At 43.7% G+C, this 20,267-nt stretch overlaps 1 protein-coding gene across 1 annotated transcript in view; it reads right to left on the bottom strand.

The window, feature by feature from the left end:
- Positions 1-20,267, bottom strand: part of LOC140495724 (sodium/hydrogen exchanger 2-like) — a 167,507-nt gene that overhangs the window by 22,109 nt on the left and 125,131 nt on the right. Inside the window, exons 10-11 of the mRNA XM_072594754.1 lie at positions 17,358-17,477; positions 14,766-14,829 (exon numbers count right to left, since the gene is read on the bottom strand). Of these exons, the coding sequence (XP_072450855.1) occupies positions 14,766-14,829; positions 17,358-17,477 (184 nt within the window). The remainder of the gene's footprint in view (positions 1-14,765; positions 14,830-17,357; positions 17,478-20,267) is intronic.

The raw sequence follows: 20,267 nt of genomic DNA, 5'->3' as shown, positions 1-20,267 counted from the left end.
CAGAATAGATTCTTGGAGAAGGCGCTAGCTATTGGCAGATGGGTAGATGGGTTACAGTCAGGGGACAGAAAGGGAACGGGCAGACAATGCAGGGATACCCTGTGGCCATTCCCCTCAATAACAAGTAAACCGTTTTAGATACTGTTGGGGGATGACTTACCAGGGGTAAGCCATGGGGTACTTTGTCCTTGTTGCTCAGAAGGGAAGGTGGGAGAGGAGTAGAGCATTCGTCATTGGGGACTCCATAGCTAGGGGGACAGATAGGAGGTTCTGTGGGAGCGAGAGATACTCACGGTTGGTATGGTGCCAGGGTCCGTGATGCCTCAGATCATGTTTTCAGGAAACTTAAGAGGGAGGGGGAGCAGCCCCAAGGCGTGGTCTACATAGGCATCAATGACATATGGAGGAAAAAGGGATGGGGATGTAAGGCAGAAATTCAGGGAGCTAGGACAGAAGCTTAGAGCTGGAACAAACAGAGTTGTTATCTCTGGTTTGTTACCATTAATACGTGCTAGTGAGACGAGGAATAGGGAGGCAGAGCAGTTGAACACATGGCTACAGGAACAGTGCAGGATGGAGAGTTTTGGATACCTGGATAATTGGGGCTCTTTCTGGGGTAGATGGAATCTCTACAAATGGGATGGTCTACACCTGAACCAGAGGAGTACCAATATCCTGGAGGGGGAAGTTTGCTCATGCTCTTCGTGAGGGTTTAAACTAATTCAGTAGGGGAGGTGGGAACGGGATTGTAGCTCCATTGTACAAGAGTTTGAGAGTAGTGAGGTCATGAATAAGGTTTCAAGGTTGCAGGAGTGCACTGGCAGGCAGGAAGGTGGTTTGTAGTGTATCTACTTCAATGCCAGGAGCACCCGGAATAAGGTGGGTGAACTTGCAGCATGGGTTGGTACCTGGGATTTTGTTGTTGTAGCCATTTCAGAGACATGGGTAGAGCAGGGACAGGAGTGGTTGTTGCAGGTTCCGGGATTTGGATATTTCAGTAAGATCATGGAAGGTGGTAAAAGAGGGGGAGCTGTGGCATTGTTAGTCAAGGACAGTATTACAGTGGCAGAAAAGACATTTGATGAGGACTCATCTACTGAGGTAGTGTGGGCTGAGGTTAGAAACAGGAAAGGAGAGGTTACCCTCTTGGGAGTATTCTATAGGCCTCCAAAAAGTTCCAGAGATGTAGTGGAAAGGATTGCAAAAGTGATCCTAGATAGAAGTGAAAGTTACAGTGTAGTTATTATGGGGACTTTAACTTTCCTAATATTGAGTGGAAATGCTATAGTTCGTAACTTAGATGGGTCAGTTTTTGTCCAATGTGTGCAGAAGGGTTTCCTGACACAATATATAGACAGGCCAAGAAGAGGCGAGGCCTCATTGGATTTGGTACTGGGTAATGCACTGGACCAGCTGTTGGATTTGGAGGTAGGTCAGCACTTTGGTAATCGTGACCATAATTTGGTTGCGTTTACTTTAGCGATGGAAAGGGACAGGTATATACCACAGGGCAAGAGTTATAGCTGGGGGAAAGGCAATTATGATGCGATTAGGGAAGATTTAGGATGCATAGGATTGGAAAGGAAACCACAGGGGATGGGCACAATTGAAATGTGGAGCTTGTTCAAGGAAGAGTTACGGCATGTCCTTGATAAGTATGTACCTGTCAGGCAAGGAGGAAGTGGTCGAGTGGTAAGGAGGCTTATGTAACTATGAGACATGAAGGCTCAGTTAGGGCACTTGAGAGTTACAAGTTAGCCAGGAAGGACCTAAAGAGAGAGCTATGAGAGCCAGGGTAGGACTTGCGAATATCTTTGGAAGGTAAGATCAAATAGAACCCTGAAGCTTTCTACAGGTATGTCAGGAATAAAAGAATGACTAGAGAAAGATAGGACCAGTCGAGGACAATAGTGGGAAGTTGTGTGTGGAGTCTGAGGAGATAGGAGAGGCACTAAATGAATATGTTTTGTAAATATTCACACAGGAAAAGACAATGTTGTCAAGGAGAATACTGAAACACAGGCTACTGGACTTGATAGGATTGAGGTTCATAAGGACGTGTTAGCAATTCGAAAGTGTAAAAATAGATAAGTCCCTTGTGCTGGATGGGATTTATCATAGGATTCTCTGAGAAGCCAGGGAGGAAATTGCAGAACCTTTGGCTTTGATCCTTATGTTGTCATTGTCTACAGGAATAGTGCCAGAAGACTGGAGGATAGCAAACGTTGTCCCCTTGTTCAAGAAGGGGAGTAGAGACAACCCTGGTAATTATAGACCAGTGAGCCTTAATTTGGTTGTAGGTAAAGTGTTGGAAAGGGTTATAAGAGATAGGATTTATAATCACCTAGAAAGAAATAAGTTGATTAGGGATAGTCAATACGGTTTTGTGAAGGGTAGGTCGTGCCTCACAAACTTTACTGAGTTCTTTGAGAAGGTGACCAGATACTGGATGAGGGTAAAGCAGTTGATGTGGTGTATATGGATTTCAGTAAAGTATTTGATAAGGTTCCCCACTGTAGGCTATTGCAGAAAATACGGAGGCGTGGGATTGAGGGTGACTTAGTGATTTGGATCAGAAATGGGCCAGCTGTAAGAAGACAGAGGGTGGTAGTTGATGGGAAATGTTCATCCTGGAGTTCAGTTACTCATGGTGTACTACAAGGATCTGTTTTGGGGACACTGCTGTTTGTCATTTTTATAAATGGATGAGGGCATGGAAGGATGGGTTAGTAAATTTGACACTAAAGTCGGTGGAGTTGAGGACAGTGCGGAAGGATGTTGCAGGTTACAGTGGGACACAGATAACATGCAGAGCTGGGTTGAGAGGTGGCAAATGGAGTTTAATGCGAAAAAGTGTGAGGTGATTCACTTTGGAAGGAGTAACATGAATAGAGAGTACTGGGCTAATGGTAAGATTCTTGGCAGTGTGGATGAGCAGAGAGATCTCAGTGTCCATGTGCACAGATCCCTAAAAGTTGCTACCCAGGTTGATAGGATTGTGAAGAAGACATTTGGTGCATTAGCGTTTATTGGTAGGGGCATTGAGTTTTGGAGCCATGAGGTCATGTGCGGCTGTTCAAAACTCTGGTATTGTGTTCAGTTCTGGTCGCTGCATTACAAGAAGCATGTAGAAGCATTGGAAAGGGTGCAGAGGACATTTACCAGGATGTTACCTGGTATGGAGGGAAGATCTTATGAGGAAAGGCTAAGGGACTTGAAGCTGTTTTCGTTTGAGAGAAGAAGGTTAAGAGGTGACTTAATAGAGGCATACAAGATGATCAGAGGATTAGATAGGGTGGACAGTGAGAGCGTTTTTCCTCAGATGGTGATGGCTAGCATGAGGGGAAATAGCTTTAAACTGAGGGGTGATAGACATAGGGCAGATGTCAGAGGTGGGTTCTTTACTCAGAGAGTAGTATGGGGCGTGGAATGCTCTGCCTGCAACAGTTGTGGATTCGCCAACTTTAAGGACATTTAAATGATCATTGGATAAACATATGGATGATAATGGAATAGTGTAGGTTCGATGGGCTTCAGATTGGTTTCACAGACAGGTGGAACATTGAGGGCCGAAGGGCCTGTGCTGTGCTGTAATGTTCTATGTTCTATGCTATGTAACAGCTCTTTCAATTGAATACTGTCACCATCTAGGTTCTCTATGCTGCCTGAGGAAACAGTAACCTGCATAGAAAATGAGGTGAGATTAGGTAGTAATGAGCTATTACTGCATACTAGTAGATCTATCATTGCTAACAGCAAGATTATGCTCTCGCTGTTAAAACATTATGCGCTAATTTGTCTGCCGCAGTCACCCGGGCCATCTTCCACTTCATGTGGAGATCAAAGATGAACTGGGTCCGAAGAAACACAATGTACAAAGACCTGGGCAATGGGGAAAAAACACATCCCATGCCACCCTCACCCTGATGGCCACCTTTGGGTGTGGCTGCATCAAGCTGTGCGTGGATCCCCGGTACGCAAACACAAAGTGTCACTACGTACTGAGGTTCTACCTGTCCCCGGTGTTGCGAAGGATGGGCCTGGCCTCGCTGCCGCGGATCGCTCCGAGTAGTTGGACCGTTCCGTACCACCTGGAGAAATTTATGAAGAAAAACACCTTTGACCACAAGTCCATCAGGAAGTGGCCAGCACGTAGTGTCCTTGAGACCCTTCGGGAAAAGGGGAGGGCGGATCCTATCGAGCGGTTCCCTGAGCAGACTGTCGAAGCCATTTGGCAGAATGCCTCAACACCAGAACTTTCCAACAAGCACCAAGATATGGCTTGGCTGGTGGTGATTTGGGCTCTGCCTGTGAGAGCTTTTATTCAGGCCCGGACTCTCAGCCGCACCGCACGCTGCCCTCGAAGCAGCTGCGGTGGCGGGGGGGGGGGGGGGGGGGGGTGTGGGGGACGAGACTGTCACACACCTCCTTCTGGAATGTGCCTATGCAGAAGAAGTCTGGAGAGGAATGCAGTGGTGTTTGTCGAGGTTCGTCCCGAGCAGTGCCGTGACGCGGGACTCCGTGCTCTACAGCTTGTTCCCCGGGACGCACACCGAGACGAACATCAACTGTGCCTGGAGGATCATCAACTTGGTGAAGGATGCTCTCTGGGTGGTCCAAAACATGTTGATCTTCCAGCTGAAGGAGTTGACCCCGACTGAATGTTGCAGACTGGCACATTCTAAGGTCCAGGACTATGTGTTGAGGGACGCGCTGAAGTTTGGGGCAGCTGCCACCAAGGCGCGGTGGGGAAAGACCACCGTGTAACATCTGCCTGCCTAAGCACAGGGGGCCGACACAGTAAGGAGGCTCCACAGAGCCCCCAGCTAAATATGTCGAGAGTAATCGTACAGACCTGTATATATGAATGATTACTCTGTCTCTGTATGCAAAGAAATGGAATGTTTACATATGTATGGCATGACCAATTATACAGATCATCAAAGTATTTTATGAATAAAGTATATTTTTGAAATAAAAACAAAATTATGCACCAATTTGAACGTATTTCCCAACAAACTTGTGATTGGTCTTGTCATTCAGGGCCTGCGAAATATCCGCTTTCTGTGTTCCTGACAGAGTGGCAGAACAGAACATTTTCGATGCATTTAAGGAAGTGTTGGATCCGATCATATGCGAATTAGAGTCTGACTGATTGGAGGAACTCAAGGTAAGCTGAAAGGCCATATTGTTATTATCTTGTGTTTCTGGGTCTCTGCCTTGTAGGAAGATGATGGAATTGTCACAATGTCATTAAACCTGAAATCCAGAGTGCCAAGTTAATGCTATCAGGGCACAAGTTCAAATCCCAAGCAGCTGGTAGAATTTTAATTCAATTAATTAATAGTACTGAAATATGAAGCTAGTCTCAGTAAAGGTGAGGATACAACCTGAATCAATTGTTGTAAAACTCCATGTGATTCACAGATTCCCTTACGGAAGGAAATCTGCCATCCTTACCTAGTCTGGTCTACATGGAACTCCACATCCACAGCAATGTCGTTGACTCTTTATTGCCCTCAGTTCAAAGGTAGCATTGGCAGCAAATCCAACATCCCATGAGAATAAAATAAAAATTCAGGACAGATCCACTTTTAGTCACCCAATCAAATCTTAGATATTCTCAAGGAGAGAAAAATATGGCCTTCACCATCTCTATTAATTAGCTTTTGCTTTCTTATTCATTTGTGGGATGTGGGGGTCGTTGGCTGGGCCGGCATTTCTTGCCCATTCCTAGTTGCCCTTAAGAAGGTGGTGCTGAGCTGCCTTCTTGAACTGCTGCAGCCCACCTGCTGTGGGTTGACTCACGATGCCATTAGGGAAGGAATTCCAGGATTTTGACTCAGCGACACTGAAGAAACAACAGCATATTTCCAAGTCAGGATGGTGTGTGACTTGGAGGAGAACCTGAAGGTGGTGATGTTCCCATACATCGGCTGCCCTTGTCCTTCTATACAAAAGTGGCCGTGGGTTTGGAAGGTTCTGTCTTTGGTGAGGAAGTGAGGACTGCAGATGCCGGAGATCAGAGCTGAAAATGTGTTGCTGGAAAAGCACAGCAGGTCAGGCAGCATCCAAGGAGCAGGAGAATCAACGTTTCGGGCATGAGCCCGAAGAAGGGCTCCTGAAGAAGGGCTCATGCCCGAAACGTCGATTCTCCTGCTCCTTGGATGCTGCCTGACCTGCTGCGCTTTTCCAGCAACACATTTTCAGCTCTGTCTTTGGTGAATTTGGTTAACTGCAGGAACACATGACCTAAAGTAGTTCTTGTGATCAGAGAAATGAAGCTTATGCAGCTGTGTGTCAATACTGGTCCAAGTCCATGCTTTCTGTTTCCCAGTGCATTGACAGACTTGTGCTAGAAATGTTTTCCAGCCCAGCGTGAATGGTAAAAACAAACATACTTCCAAATCCTAACAGTAGAACCTTCAGGGAGGTAGATTCAAATCCCATCACTGTCATAATTTGCATTACACCAATAGTACGAGGGATATATGGTTCTAGCTGAGGAGAAGTGACAGACATTTCTGAAGCTGCAGATCTGATTTCAAGATGGCATGTTGTGTCCGTAATGCCAGGGTCAAAGATGGCACTGAGCAGCAGCTCAGCACCTTGAGAAGGAATGTTGATAGTGGTTTTGGCTGATAAGCTGCAATAACACAGGTAGAGAGAAGGATCTGGTCCTGTAAGGAGAATGTAGGGAGCCAGAAAAGAAACCGGCAAACGAAGCCGCAAATCTTCCAGTTATTTTCGGCACCATACTGTGATGGAAAGTTGTAGCACTGAGGAATTGAGGCACTTCAATGTTACGATGCTTTTGAAAAGATAGAGAGCGGTAATGGCTTCTTATAGACAGATGGAGGGGAACTCAAAATTGGATCCAGGAATGGGTGGGGTACAAATATTGTGCTGCCACTGTTTCTGTTCATTTGCAGCTCCGAAACGGCAGGCAGGCCCCAGGTGGACAGAGGAAGCATTCAGTGATATCCTCAAGGCCTCATTGGTGAAGTGCAGCGTTCCCACAGACACCTGGGAATGACTGGGCCAAGATTGTCCAAAGTGGAGGAGGAGCATCCGGGAAGGCATTCAGCACCTCCAGACTTGCCGTCGGGAAATAGCAGATGCCAGACGGAAACAGGGAAAGGAGCGCGCTGTCACAGGAACGCACCACCCACCCCTTCCCAAGGCCACCACCTGCCCCAAGTGTATAACAGGGTCTGTGGAAGCCATATCGCTCTGTACATCATTTACAGACTGTTCTTGAGAGTGGAAGAGAGTCATCTTTATCCACAAGGGACCACCAATGAATGATTCATTTGCAGTGATTGAATAACCAGAATCAGCAATGCTGTGTACAAGAGAAGCATTGACTGTTCAAATAAAGGTGATTCTGAAGGATTTATATCTTCAAAGTTTGTGAGAAGATTTGTAGCTCGGGTGCTTGTTGTGGTTCTGTTCGCCGAGCTGGGAATTTGTGTGGCAGACGTTTTGTCCCCTGTCTAAGTGACATCCTCAGTACTTGGGAGCCTCCTGTGAAGCGCTTCTGTGATGTTTCCTCCAGCATTTATAGTGATTTGTATCTGCCGCTTCCGGTTGTCAGTTCCAGCTGTCCGCTGCAGTGACCGGTATATTGGGTCCAGGTCGATGTGCTTGTTGATTGAATCTGTCGATGAGTGCCATTTCTCTAGGAAGTCCCTGGCTGTTCTCTGTTTGGCTTGCCCTATAATGGTAGTGTTGTCCCAGTCAAAGTAATGTTGCTTGTCATCCGCGTGTGTGGCTACTAAGGATAGCTGGTCGTGTCGTTTCATGGCTAGTTGGTGTTCATGGATGTGGATCGTTAGCTGTCTTCCTGTTTGTCCTATGTAGTGTTTTGTGCAGTCCTTGCATGGGATTTTGTACACTACATTGGTTTTGCTCATGCTGGGTATTCGGTCCTTTGTCCTGGTGAGTTACTAGCCACGTTACCATGTATCAAGAACATTGCTGAACTGACAGCCAGACTACTGCGACCACTAGGACTCAAAACAGCACACAAACCAATAGCCACTCTCAGACAACAACTCACCAGGACAAAGGACCCGATACCCAGCATGAGCAAAACCAATGTAGTGTACAAAATTCCATGCAAGGACTGCACAAAACACGACATAGGACAGACAGGAAGACAGCTAACGATCCGCATCCATGAACACCAACTAGTCACGAAACGACATGACCAGCTATCCTTAGTAGCCACACACGCAGATGACAAGCAACATGAGTTCAACTGGGAAAACACAACTATTATAGGACAAGCCAAACAGAGAACAGCCAGGGAATTCCTAGAGGCATGGCACTCATCCACAGATTCTATCAACAAGCACATCGACCTGGACCCAATATACCGATCACTGCAGCGGACAGCTGGAACTGACAACCGGAAGCGGCAGATACAAATCACTATAAATGCCGGAGGAAACATCACAGAAGCGCTTCACAGGAGGCTCCCAAGCACTGAGGATGTCACCTAGACAGGGGACGAAATGTCTGCAACACAAATTCCCAGCTCGGCAAACAGGATTTATATCTTCCAGAGTGTTATGAACAAGTTATAGAGTCAGAGTCCTACAAAATGGAGACAGGCCCTTTGGCCCAAACTGGTCCATGCCGACCAAAATGTCTATCCATGCTAACCCCATTTCCCTGCACTTGGCCCATATGCATCTAATCCTTTCCTCTCCAAGTATTTGTCCAAATGCCTTTTAAATGTTGTTAATGCACCTGCCTCAACCACTTCCGCTGGCAGCACATTCAATATGCATACCACCCTCTGTGTAAAAACGTTGCCCCTCAGCTTCCCTTTTATTCTTTTCCCTCTAACCTTAAACTAATTCCCTCCAGTCCTCGATTCCCCAACCCTGGGAAAAGGACTGAGTGCATTCACCCTATCCATGTCTCTCATAATCTTATACATGTCTAAAAGATCACCCTTCAGTTTCCTATGCTCTAAAGAAAAGAGTCCGAGCTTGTCCAAGCTCTCCCAATAACTCAGATCATTGAGTCCTGGCAACATCCTTATAAATTTCTTCTGCACTCTTTCCAGTTTAATAACATCCTAACATCCTCCTAATAGCAAGGTGACCAAAACTGAACACAATACTCCAAGTGCAGCCTCACCAATGTCCTATACAACTTCAACATAACTTCCTAACTTCTGTAATCAATGCCCTGACTGATGAAGGCCAGTGTGCCAAAAGCCTTCTTTACTGCCCTGTCTATCTGTGACTTCACTTTCAGAGAACCATGCACCTGAACACCAAGGTCCCTCTTGTTTCACTACACTCCTTAAGGCCTGACCATTCACCATGTTCAATTGCAGCACCAAAATGCCAGGTCATTGGTAGAGATACTAGAGTAGAAAATAATATAGTTCTATATGCTATCAGTCAAACCATGATTTGACTTTCCAAAATGTAAGACATCACGCTTATCTATATTAAACTCTATTTGCCATTTCTCACCCCAAGGTCCTGATCGAGCTCTTGGAGATTGTATAAGTGTCATTTTGGTTAAGACAGTGCCCATAGGTTGGATACTTGGATGCTGCTGTCGCCTAAGGTTTGGAAGTTAAATCCTCAAAGGAATGGAGCTGGAATACTACAGCAGCCTCTTGATAAAGTTCAAAGTATCAAAGGACTTTGTGGTTGAAATTAGTACCATATGCACTGATGGGACTACCTCGTAAATCCATGCAATCTGTCTTTGTTGTATCTGCTATTTAGTAGATAATTTGTAATGCATATTGACTGTGATTTGCCTGTTTATACATGTTGATTTTAGTTTGAATGTTGAAGTTAGTAAAAGTGAAAGTGTGTTCATTGGTTTTCTCACTGGTATCATTTGATAAATTTGATTCGTTTGGTAAGTGTAGAAATGGTAGGATAGAGCAAATGAATGCACGGTTGTGGTAAGACTGAAAAGGGAGTACTTTATATTCCAGTGACAATGGGACTAGTTCTGAGGAAGGTGTACAGGCTGGACAAGTTGCACTTAAATAGAACCAAACCCAACTTCCTTGCAGGACAACTTGTTAGAGCTACTGAGGAGACTCAGAACTAACTTAGCAAGAGTTTGGCAACCAAGAGGTAACATTAAAGAAGAACATCAGAGTGAACAGAAAATTGATAGGGATACTCGAGCAGGAAATAATATAGTTCTATATGCTGTCAGATTAAGTTATGACGTACTACTGTCTAAATCAGAGGTGCTGTACCTTTATGTAAAAGTAGATGCAGGTAGATATATTAAATATGATGTTGTGATCATGATGGAGATCTAATTCCACAGAGCGCAGGATTTCGATACAAGATTGTCCAGAAAGTTAGGGAAGGTAAGAAAGGAGGAAAGTCATAATATTGGTTAAGGAGAATATTATAGTGCTAAAGAGGGAGGATGTCCCAGAGGGATCAAGGTCTGAGCTAGTTAAAGCTAACGTCCCTTTACATAGGCAGGGTGTATTCTATGGACCACCAAATAATGGGAAAGACACAGAGGAACAATTTTGCAAGGAAATCAGAAAGAGGTGGGGGAATTATCAAATAGTTATATCTGCGGGCTTTAGTAAGCCTATTATAGACGGAGATATTTATCATGAAAAGGGCAGTGGAAAGAAAGAGTTTCTAGAGTGTATTATTAAAGTCTGTATTGAGCATTTAGATGCAGAGAGCAGTATATTCCATGTAATTTTCTGCATATCTAAACCACAATCATTGGGGAATAAGTTGGGCTCCAAACGTCTGCACAGCCAAATTTCTCATGTCTGTCTACTCAAACATACAGCTCTCCTCTGGCATCTCTCATTCTTGGATTGTCCCCCTGTATCTGAAGCTACAGTCTGTTGGCTGAGTTGAATCCATGCTCTAAATTAAGACTACAACATTTTATTGTGATTGAATGTTTAGGGGCCAGGAATATATGCAAGTAATTTTCTGTTTTCAAATTTCACTTTCAATAGCTTCCCAAACTAAAAAAAGTTGAGTTCCTTTCAGGGTATCTACAGATACTAGTAAAGTAAATACAATCAAATTGATGCTGGAAGACATTTTGGAAATGATCAGAGTGAAATTGGATCTCAGTGCATCAGATTTCCAGGCAGGAAGCTGACGTAAAGCGGTCCAATTCAGGGATCCAGCGGTAGCTTGCTGATACTAACTCATGGACACTAGCAGATCAACTTGCAATATTGTAGCTGCTGACCTGAGGGACAGATTGAGTTTATTTTCCCATTCATGGGATGTGTGCGTCATGAGTGAGGCCAAAGTTTTTGCCCATCCCTAATTGCCCAGAGGCTATTAAGAATCAACCATATTGCTGTGGGTCTGAAGTCAAATATAGATCGGGAGAGCATTTTTCCTTTAATAAAGGATATGAGGGAACCTAATAGGATTTTACTACAATTGATAGTAGTTACACAATGGCCATTCGGCTGTATATTTGTTGAATTTATATTTCGCTATCTGCAATGGTAGGATTTGATCTGATGACCTCCGAACAATTGCCTGAGGTTCTGATCCTAGTCCCATGACATGACCAATGCCTTACGATTCCTCCTAGGTACACTGTCTGATTTTTCAATATCAATTCTAAACTGGAACATGTAGGGATATAAACATCATGAGCATCTCCTGGGAGCCTTTAGTAAGAACTGGACATCATATAAGTACAAATTGATAAATGTTTACTAAGCATTCACACCAAGTACAGGTTGAACTGCACTACAGTAGACACTTCCTCTATTTGTTGCCAGTCTCATGTGATCTGAAATCATCTGATATCACAATGATGCTGTCTAGCTACTGACATATAGCTATTAATCACATATACCACAGGGCAGAGAGTATCGTTCACATTACATCTCACTGCACATCCACTGCGAGTAAAGCTTAAAGCTTCATTTTTAATGTATCCCAAAGGTGTAGAATGAGCTTTGTACATAAATAAAAGACACCAGAAGTCAGGTTAAACAGTCACAAATGTTATATATTGCACACAGCTTATGCATTGCAAGCTGTACCTCAAAACTTGTTCCAGACATTACAAGGAAATAAAGTTATTGTTGAGATAAACTAGGTGACTGACAAATTAGGTTTTGCTGCTGATCTGATGCCAGCGTGCCTCAATTGGAAACAGTCTATAATGTAATGCACCCCAGGTTAGTAACATTAAATAGTTTCAGACAGATAATTTAGACTAATGTCAGGCAGTTGGTGTTATGATACAGAAGAACCTAATCTTCATTTATTTGTGAATTTATTGTGAATCAATGGCTTTCTAAGTTACCTGTTCCAAATTTTTTTTTAAACTGAACATTTCATTTCTCACCCCTTCTAACACATGATTCTAACTGTGCCATTACATTATGCTTGTATTACACTGGATTCAGGAACTGGTGTCAAGTTCTGGATGTCATATTCTGTGACTCCCTTACCATAATAACTCAATTTGCTTTAGTCTTATGCATTTTGCATTTACTGAATGAATTAGGGCATTTTGAACAACAATTTGTGGATGGAATTCCACAAAAGCTCAGGCAGTGCCGAGGTAATGAAGCAGAGTGAACACCGGGATGATCGGCAGAGTAGCAGCTTCCAGAGAAAATTCTCAGGAGCAACATTAGGTCAAACTCAGTCAGAGCAAGAACAGGAGAGAGAGAGGATCGAGCTCAGTCGGAGGGGGAGAGGGAGAGGGAGGGAGTCAAGCTCAGTCGGAGCAGGAGAGGGAGAGGGCGATGGAGAAGGAGAGCTCAGTTGGAGAGGGAGAGGGAGGGGGCAAGGGAGGAAGAGGGAGAAGGAGTGGGACAGGGAGCAGGAGAGGGAGAGGATCGGGCTCCGTCGGAGAGGGAGAGGGAGAGGAAGAGCTCAGTTGGAGAGGGAGAGGGAGCAGCAGAGGGAGAGGGAGCAGATCAGGTCCAGTCGGAAAGGGAGAGTGAGAAGTTGAGGGAGATGGAGAGGGATAGAGAGAGAGAAAGGGAGCAGATCGAGCTCAGTCAGAGAGGGAGAGGGAGTAGATCGGGCTCTGTCAGAGAGGAACAGGGAGAGGGAGAGCTCAGTCTGAGAGAGAAGGGGAGAGGGAGAGGGAGAGGGAGACGGGAAGGAAAGGGGGAGGGAGCAGATCAGGCTCAGTTGGGGAGGGAGGGCGAGAGGGAGAGGGTGCAGATCTGGCTCAGTCAGAGAGGGAGAGGGAATGTAAGGCGGGAGGGAGCAGATTAGGCTCAGTTGGGGAGGGACGGGGAGACGGAGAGGGAGCGGATCAGGCTCAGTCGGGGCAGGAGGGGGAGAAGGAGAGGGAGAGGGAATGGGAGCAGACCGGGCTTAGTCAGAGAGGGAGAGCGAGAGGGAGGGGATGATGGAGCAGATAGGGCTCAGTCGGAAAGTGGGCGGGAGGGGGAGATGGAGAGGGAACGGATCAGGGTCAGTCAGAGACGGGGTGGGGGGAGCAAGGGAGAGGGAGACAGAGAGGGACTGGAACGAGCTCAATCAGAAAGGGAGTCAGAGAGGATCCATTTAACCCCTGATCTCACTAGTTAATCTCCACACGTCCACCCTGAACCTCCAGACTCCATTCTCATTATCTGCTGAATAAACACCAACTATACCACAGGAGTATCTATTTGCATTTACTGCAATGTCATTAGTTTCCTTGACATCTCAATCTGTGTGATCTGCTTTCTTCTGGTCTAACCCTCCCCCCAATACCGCCTCCCCCTCACTCCCCTCTCCAACTCTCTCATCCCTCTTTCAATCTGGCAAGCAGCCTTCCAAGAGATGATAATCAGGTAGACATCTGGGTTCCTCAATCTCTTAAATTGATGAAATGTCACCCTAACTGGCCAATCCTTTTAAAACCCCAAACTCCCCTGCCATTCCCTGCTCCCCTATCCTTTTACTCCCTGACTGCACTTCCATGTCTCATTCGAGACTTCTGCTCAAACCTGGAACAAATACTGCCTGATTAAAGGGTGGGAGCGAAACCTTTTAGTCAGCAAGATTTGACAACCATGAACATGCCAGTAGGGACCCCTAATAGTAAAATGAGTGGTGGGAGCACAACTTTAATTGGGGGAACAGTAGCTAAACCAAGTCCAAAAGTGGCTGAAGGTTTCTTGAAGGAGTCTGGAGGAGAGCTGCTACATTCCCATCACATGAGGAAATTTAAATGGTTTTAAATAAAACAGTAGGCATTATTTAATTCCTGGCAGCATTACTTTTGAGGGGTTTAATAGCAAAGAAAAAGGTGTCCTGCTTTGACCTCCATTTAAGGCGGCTGATGCCCAGCTGAGAGCAAGAAGTACATACTTAAAGAGCACCCCACGTGGAAAGGTTCCCCCCTGTTAGCTCAGATCAGGGACAGAAAGCAGCAGCCAAGTGTTACACTCTATTTGAACTATTCCTCCACCTCTCCAATACCACCACAACTGTGACAACCAGTTATTATTTCAGGGAGCGACTGGTTAATCTTTGGACAGGTTTTCTAGGGAGACAGTGAAAGCAGTGAGGATTGATTCAACCAAGTTCAATTCATTAACATTAACTCAATGCCCTTCAGAAAATAAGGTGATAGTACTTTAAGCCCCGAGCTACAGTAAATGTCACATGTTTGGGAGGAGCTAACATTTTGACACTGCACTGATAAAATATTCAAAAAGGTGGCAAGAAACCAAAGCTCTACGTGAGGCTCTGAATTCTTACTCTGTGTTTTGAGGAATTATGTTAGTAAATGGTGTTTCCTACCTGTGAGACTTCGGGCTAGTTTGCCTTTCTTCTGTGACTGGCCGTCAACACAAATGGATCTCCTCTGTGACGCAAAGAAGCAAAGAGCAATTAGTGGATACCTCTTCGCTACCTGCATCCCTGTCACCTAAAACACATCAATCTCTGAAGATAGCAGTAATGAATATTTGAAGAGGTTAAGAAACTGGATGCCATGGACAGGTCAGTGTCTGCATCAGCCGTGGCTGGAGAATTTTGTCCAGGAAAGAGAAAGTCCCTTTCTCACTCACTTGATACAGAGGCAGTTAGTTAACAGTACTGATGTAACTCCAGCAGGTTACATCATAATCTAACAGTGGCCACTGAAGCAGATTTCAGAGTCGACATACTATCCTTGACCTTGTGGTCAACCCCAATTTGATAGCATCACTTGCCATTCTTTATTTCAGTGACAATTTAACCAAGTCCTCCTGTACTAGCCAAGCACAACGCCTTCAAACATTTACAGCGTTACTATGGCCATTTTGATCATCAATTCAAATTCAACACTGTCACTATCAGTAACTTTCCCTGTACATATACACACATACAATGTTATTTGACTGATGTATACCATGAGAAGCTGCTCTGAAGCTCAGATGCAAGGGTCTATTATACTAAGATTTAGTGACAGAGAGGGCGTGCCCTTTGTCCATCACTTCCTGCCTATTTATTTTAACAGCCAAAACAAAATCAAATGTGTAAAAGTGCCATGAAATTATTACCCTTCCAATAAACTTGATAAAGAAGTCCTCAGAAAACCATGAAAAGCCCAAAAAGAACAAATTAGGAAGAAAAAGACCATGAGACATAGAAGCAGAAATTTGGCCATTTGGCCCATCGAGTCCGCTCTGCCATTCGATCATGGTTGATAGGTTTTTCAATCCCATTTTCCTGCTTTCTCCCTGTGGCCTTTGACCCCCACTTGGAAATCAAGTACTTATCCATCTCTGTTTTAAGTATAGTGAATGACCTGGCCTCCACAGCCTTCACTGGCAATGAATTCCACCGATTCACCATTCTCTGGCTAAAGAAGTTTCTCCTTATCTCTGTTCTAAAGGGCCTTTCCTTTACTCTCTAAGGCTGTGTCCTCAGATCATCGTCTCTCCTGCCAATGGAAACATCTTCCCAACGTCCACTCTGTCCAAGCCATTCAATATTCTCTAAGTTTCAATCAAATCCCCCTACACCCTTCTAAAATCTATTGAGTATGGTCCCAGAGTCCTCAGATGTTCCTTACACGTTAAGACTTTTGTTCCCGGGATCATTCTTGCGAAGCTCCTCTGGACCCATTCCAGGGCCAATATGTCATTCCTGAGGTGCAGGGCCCAAAATTGTTCACAGTCCTCTAAATGTGGTCTGGCAAGAGCTTTGGAAAGCCTCAGAAGTACACCCCTGATTTTATATTCTAGTCCTCTCAAGATGAATGACAACATTGTATTTGCCTTCCTAAGTACTGACTCAACCTACAAATTTACGTTAAATGGATCATGGACGAGGACTCCCAAGTTCCTTTGCACATCCGATTTCTGAATTTTCTCCCCATTCAGAAAATAGTCTATGCCTCTATTCTTCCTACAAAAGTGCATGACCTCACATTTTCCCACGTTGTACTCCATCTGCCACCTCTTTGCCCACTCTCCCAACCTGTTCAAATCCTTCTGCAACCTCCCTGCCTCCTCAATACTACTTGCCACTCCACCTATCTTTGTATCATTTGCAAAATTACTCCGATACTATGATTTTTCGACACATCTTGGTACAAAGGTCTAAAACAGACAGTAACTTAGAGAATGTAATTGGGAAAATAAACCCACTGAAATCACAGACAACGGTATTTCAAATAGATGTGGCAAGTACTTATTTTACAACACTATGGAAATAGAGCATGGGATGTAACTAACTGCATAAATCTCTCAAAGAGCTGCAACAGGCAAGATGGGCTGAAAGGCCATCTTTTTGTACTATATACTGTTAGCTATGACTCCTGTCTTTGAGTCAGAAAGATTGTGGGTTCATGCCCCACTCCAGGACTTGAATGCAAAATTCCATGCTGACACTTGAATGAACCGTAGAGGGAATGCAGTACAGTTCAAGGTACTGCCTTTTGGAGGAAATGTAAAACCGAGTTTCTGACCGCTCTTGCTGCTGGGTACAATTTCAAAGAGGAACACAGAATTTATCCCTGGTGCTCTGACTGATACTTACACTTCAATGAGCCTTGTAGGCACACGTTATCAGGTCATAATCACATCACTCTTTGCAGGAATTTGTTCCATTAGCTGCTGTGTTTCCTGCACTGCGATACAGATTGCATTTCATTTGTGTTTCACTAGCTGTGAAATACTGTAGGACATACACAGCTAAAAGACAATATAAGTTTTATGCTTCTTTGTTTGACTACTAATATCAGTTGTGCCTTGACCTGCGTACACTAGCATCAGAAAAGATACTTGTGGATTGCGTTAATTGAACAATGCACTCTGAGAAGAAACACAGTTCTGTACATTATACAAAACAAAATGCTGTGAGAATGAACATTCTATCAATGGAATCCCAGCTGATGGAACATACCTGTATTAGATTCATTACACCATCATCTTTGAGCAAACTTTCCTGACGACGCAGAAAAATTTCTTTTGCTTGATTAGAATGTTTTCCTTGCGGCAGGGTATGTCGGTTGTAAGACTGTGTCTGTTCAAACAAGAAAAATAGATCAAAGTCTCACTTTGTTATGCCACAGAACCATTATTCATCTGGTTCCTTTCGCCACTCACGTCAAGTATCATCAGGTTCAATGATATAATAGATTGAAAGGAAATTGAAGTAGAAACATTTCTGAAAATAAAATGATAAACTAATAGAAAGTATCCAATGATAGATTTTTTGCAACATATACTTGCGTACTTGAGGGAATGGTAGTTGAATTGAAGTGGGGGAGTTTTAAAATTCTGATACATTTGGAGCAAGACCAGACCATAAGATATAGAAGCAGCATTAGACCATTCAGCCCATCGAGTCTGCTCTGCCATTCGATCATAGCTGATATGTTTCTCAATCCCATTCTCCTGCCTTCTGCCCGTAATCCTTGATTCCCCTTACCAACCAAGGAAGTCAGAGTGCTTGGGGAAATACAATGTGTGGATTTGCCCCACATACCATGGAGTTTAAACACCCACTTCCATCATTTACATTTGCCCAACACCACCCCACCCCCCTCACTCCACCCCCCAACTCCCCCTCCCCCCCCAAAAAAAAACCTGTCTTCTGGCTAGGCACGGCTTCAACTAGCACTCCAGAAGAAACATTAGACCCAGGTAGGTCCAATGCCAATTCTGAGGGGCTGGGAAAGGTAATGAGAGATCCTTGAATCTAAGGTTGGCTGAGGTAAGAGGGTCTCTCATTCTCAATACAGGATCCACCAATGTTGATGTTGTAGAATATGGCCCTGAAGGAAGATTTCCATTCCTGGCATCTTGCACTCCAATACTTGGAAATGTTTAATCTCTGAGAGATGTGATTTGAATGAAAGGGCATCTAGCATAACTTTCTGTCCATTTATTTGACCCATTCCCATGTGTTCCCTTGTGTTAAAACTTTACCTATTGGCCAAATGTTGGATTTAGTTAGATTTGTCCTTATACCTTCAGCTCGAAAAGACATTGCATAAAGTTGCTTGGAAGCTGAGTGATAATGGCAAAGCAAAAGACATGAAGCGCATTGGTTTTGAATGAATATGATATGTCCACCCACCCTACCATGAGACCAAATGAATAATAAATAAGGAAGTGCAAACAGAATGAGTGAATTCAATGTTAAATCATGTGCAAAAAGAGAAATAAAGAAAAAAATAGATTAAGGGAGAGAGAAAAAAGGACAGAAAGAGAACACAAATGCTTCTTAAAATGTGACATTTATAAAATCACTCCAAAGAATTCAAAACATGGAGGAAAAGACCATCACTTTATTGTTGATTTTCTGTGCAAGAGAGACACATTAAAAGTCAGTGATACACATTTACAGTGTTGGAAGGGTAGTTACATTTGTAACAAGGCTTACCTTTCTATGGGGAGTTGAATGGGAAATTACTAGGCAAATTCCTTTTTAAAAAAGGCAGGCTAAGGACAAAATGCCAGATATGATAAATTAATAGTGGAGTGGTACACCTTGAAATAACAACTTTTGGATATTCACATGTAACCAGATTTCTGTCCCTCATCTGAAATTGCTGTCCGACTTAGTTCAAAATACTGCGCATATCTGGATAGCACCACAAGTACTTCGCCTTTTCTTAGAAAGACAGAGATTCTGATCAATATATGGGTAAGGAGATTGGCCAATACCATCCTTGATATGATTGGAGCAGAAGTACTTGAGTGGCTGCTGCTAATCTCCAGATGACTACTGCTGGTACATACTGGTGTTGGCCACCTCCATCAGTATGTGGTAATGGGTAAGGGTTAGATGTCATTTGTTTTGGAGTGATGTCATTCTAAGAACTTAACAAGTATCTGACTGCTGTCACAATAACCACAAGCTTGCTACATTGTATCACTTGAGGCACAAGCTGTGATTGGAGTTTACCCTGGACTGCATATATTAGTTCAGCTGTAAGTAAACTCACCAGAGATCTTCAAGTAAATCAAATCCATGTACATCATTTATGCTACATTTAGATAGCACAAGCATGCTATAAGAAAGGATTTTTGAGGTAATCAGCAGCCAGCAATTTATATTTTTGTATTTTTCCTTGGGCCTATCTAGTGATTAATGGTAGGGGAACATTTACCATAGAATTTTTATTGAAGAGATGCTGTTTTTATATAATGAGAAGTTATATTGCATGATGGCAATAAACATAACTACATTTAACTTCGCAAAGTTACTAGAACCTCACAGAGCATGTGCAGCTATACCTACTCCCTCTGAAAGCTAGAATAAAATTCATTATCTTCAATCCACTCATTGGCTATGTGTGACAGTGGTTGAATCAATGTAATATGAACATTAACCTTTCGGAACCATTAGCTTGTACAACACATGTTGACGTCAGGGAAATGGATTCATATATTTGTGGACTTCAGCAGTTACAAGTAAGCCTTGTGCATTAGCCACTCAACTTGAAGAGTCTTCAAGTGATAATTTGACAAGTCGAACCATTTCAAATTGGGCACCTAATTTTTAGTGTTGGAATTAAAATAATGCTGTAGATTAAATTTCACCTTTAGTCCACAGGAGTTTCAGAGCCAAGGTAGGTGATGAACTGTCTACAATAACATACTGAGAACTGACCTTTAATGTGAGCAGGGAGGATTCACTTGGGAACTTCAGAGAACATTGGACAAGGAATTTTAATTATTAGTTATCTAGAGTCACAGAACTTTAATACTGCTGGAAAAAGACACACTTTAGAATTAGAATTAGGTTTGATTGTCACATGTACTCAAGTATAGGGATACATGAGTATGGTGAAAAGTGGACAAG

The sequence above is a fragment of the Chiloscyllium punctatum genome, chromosome 25, assembly GCF_047496795.1.
Source record: "Chiloscyllium punctatum isolate Juve2018m chromosome 25, sChiPun1.3, whole genome shotgun sequence".
NCBI classification, from domain to species: Eukaryota; Metazoa; Chordata; class Chondrichthyes; order Orectolobiformes; family Hemiscylliidae; genus Chiloscyllium; species Chiloscyllium punctatum.
Note: the sequence above shows the minus strand (reverse complement) of the source record. Positions and strands in the feature narration are given on the sequence as shown.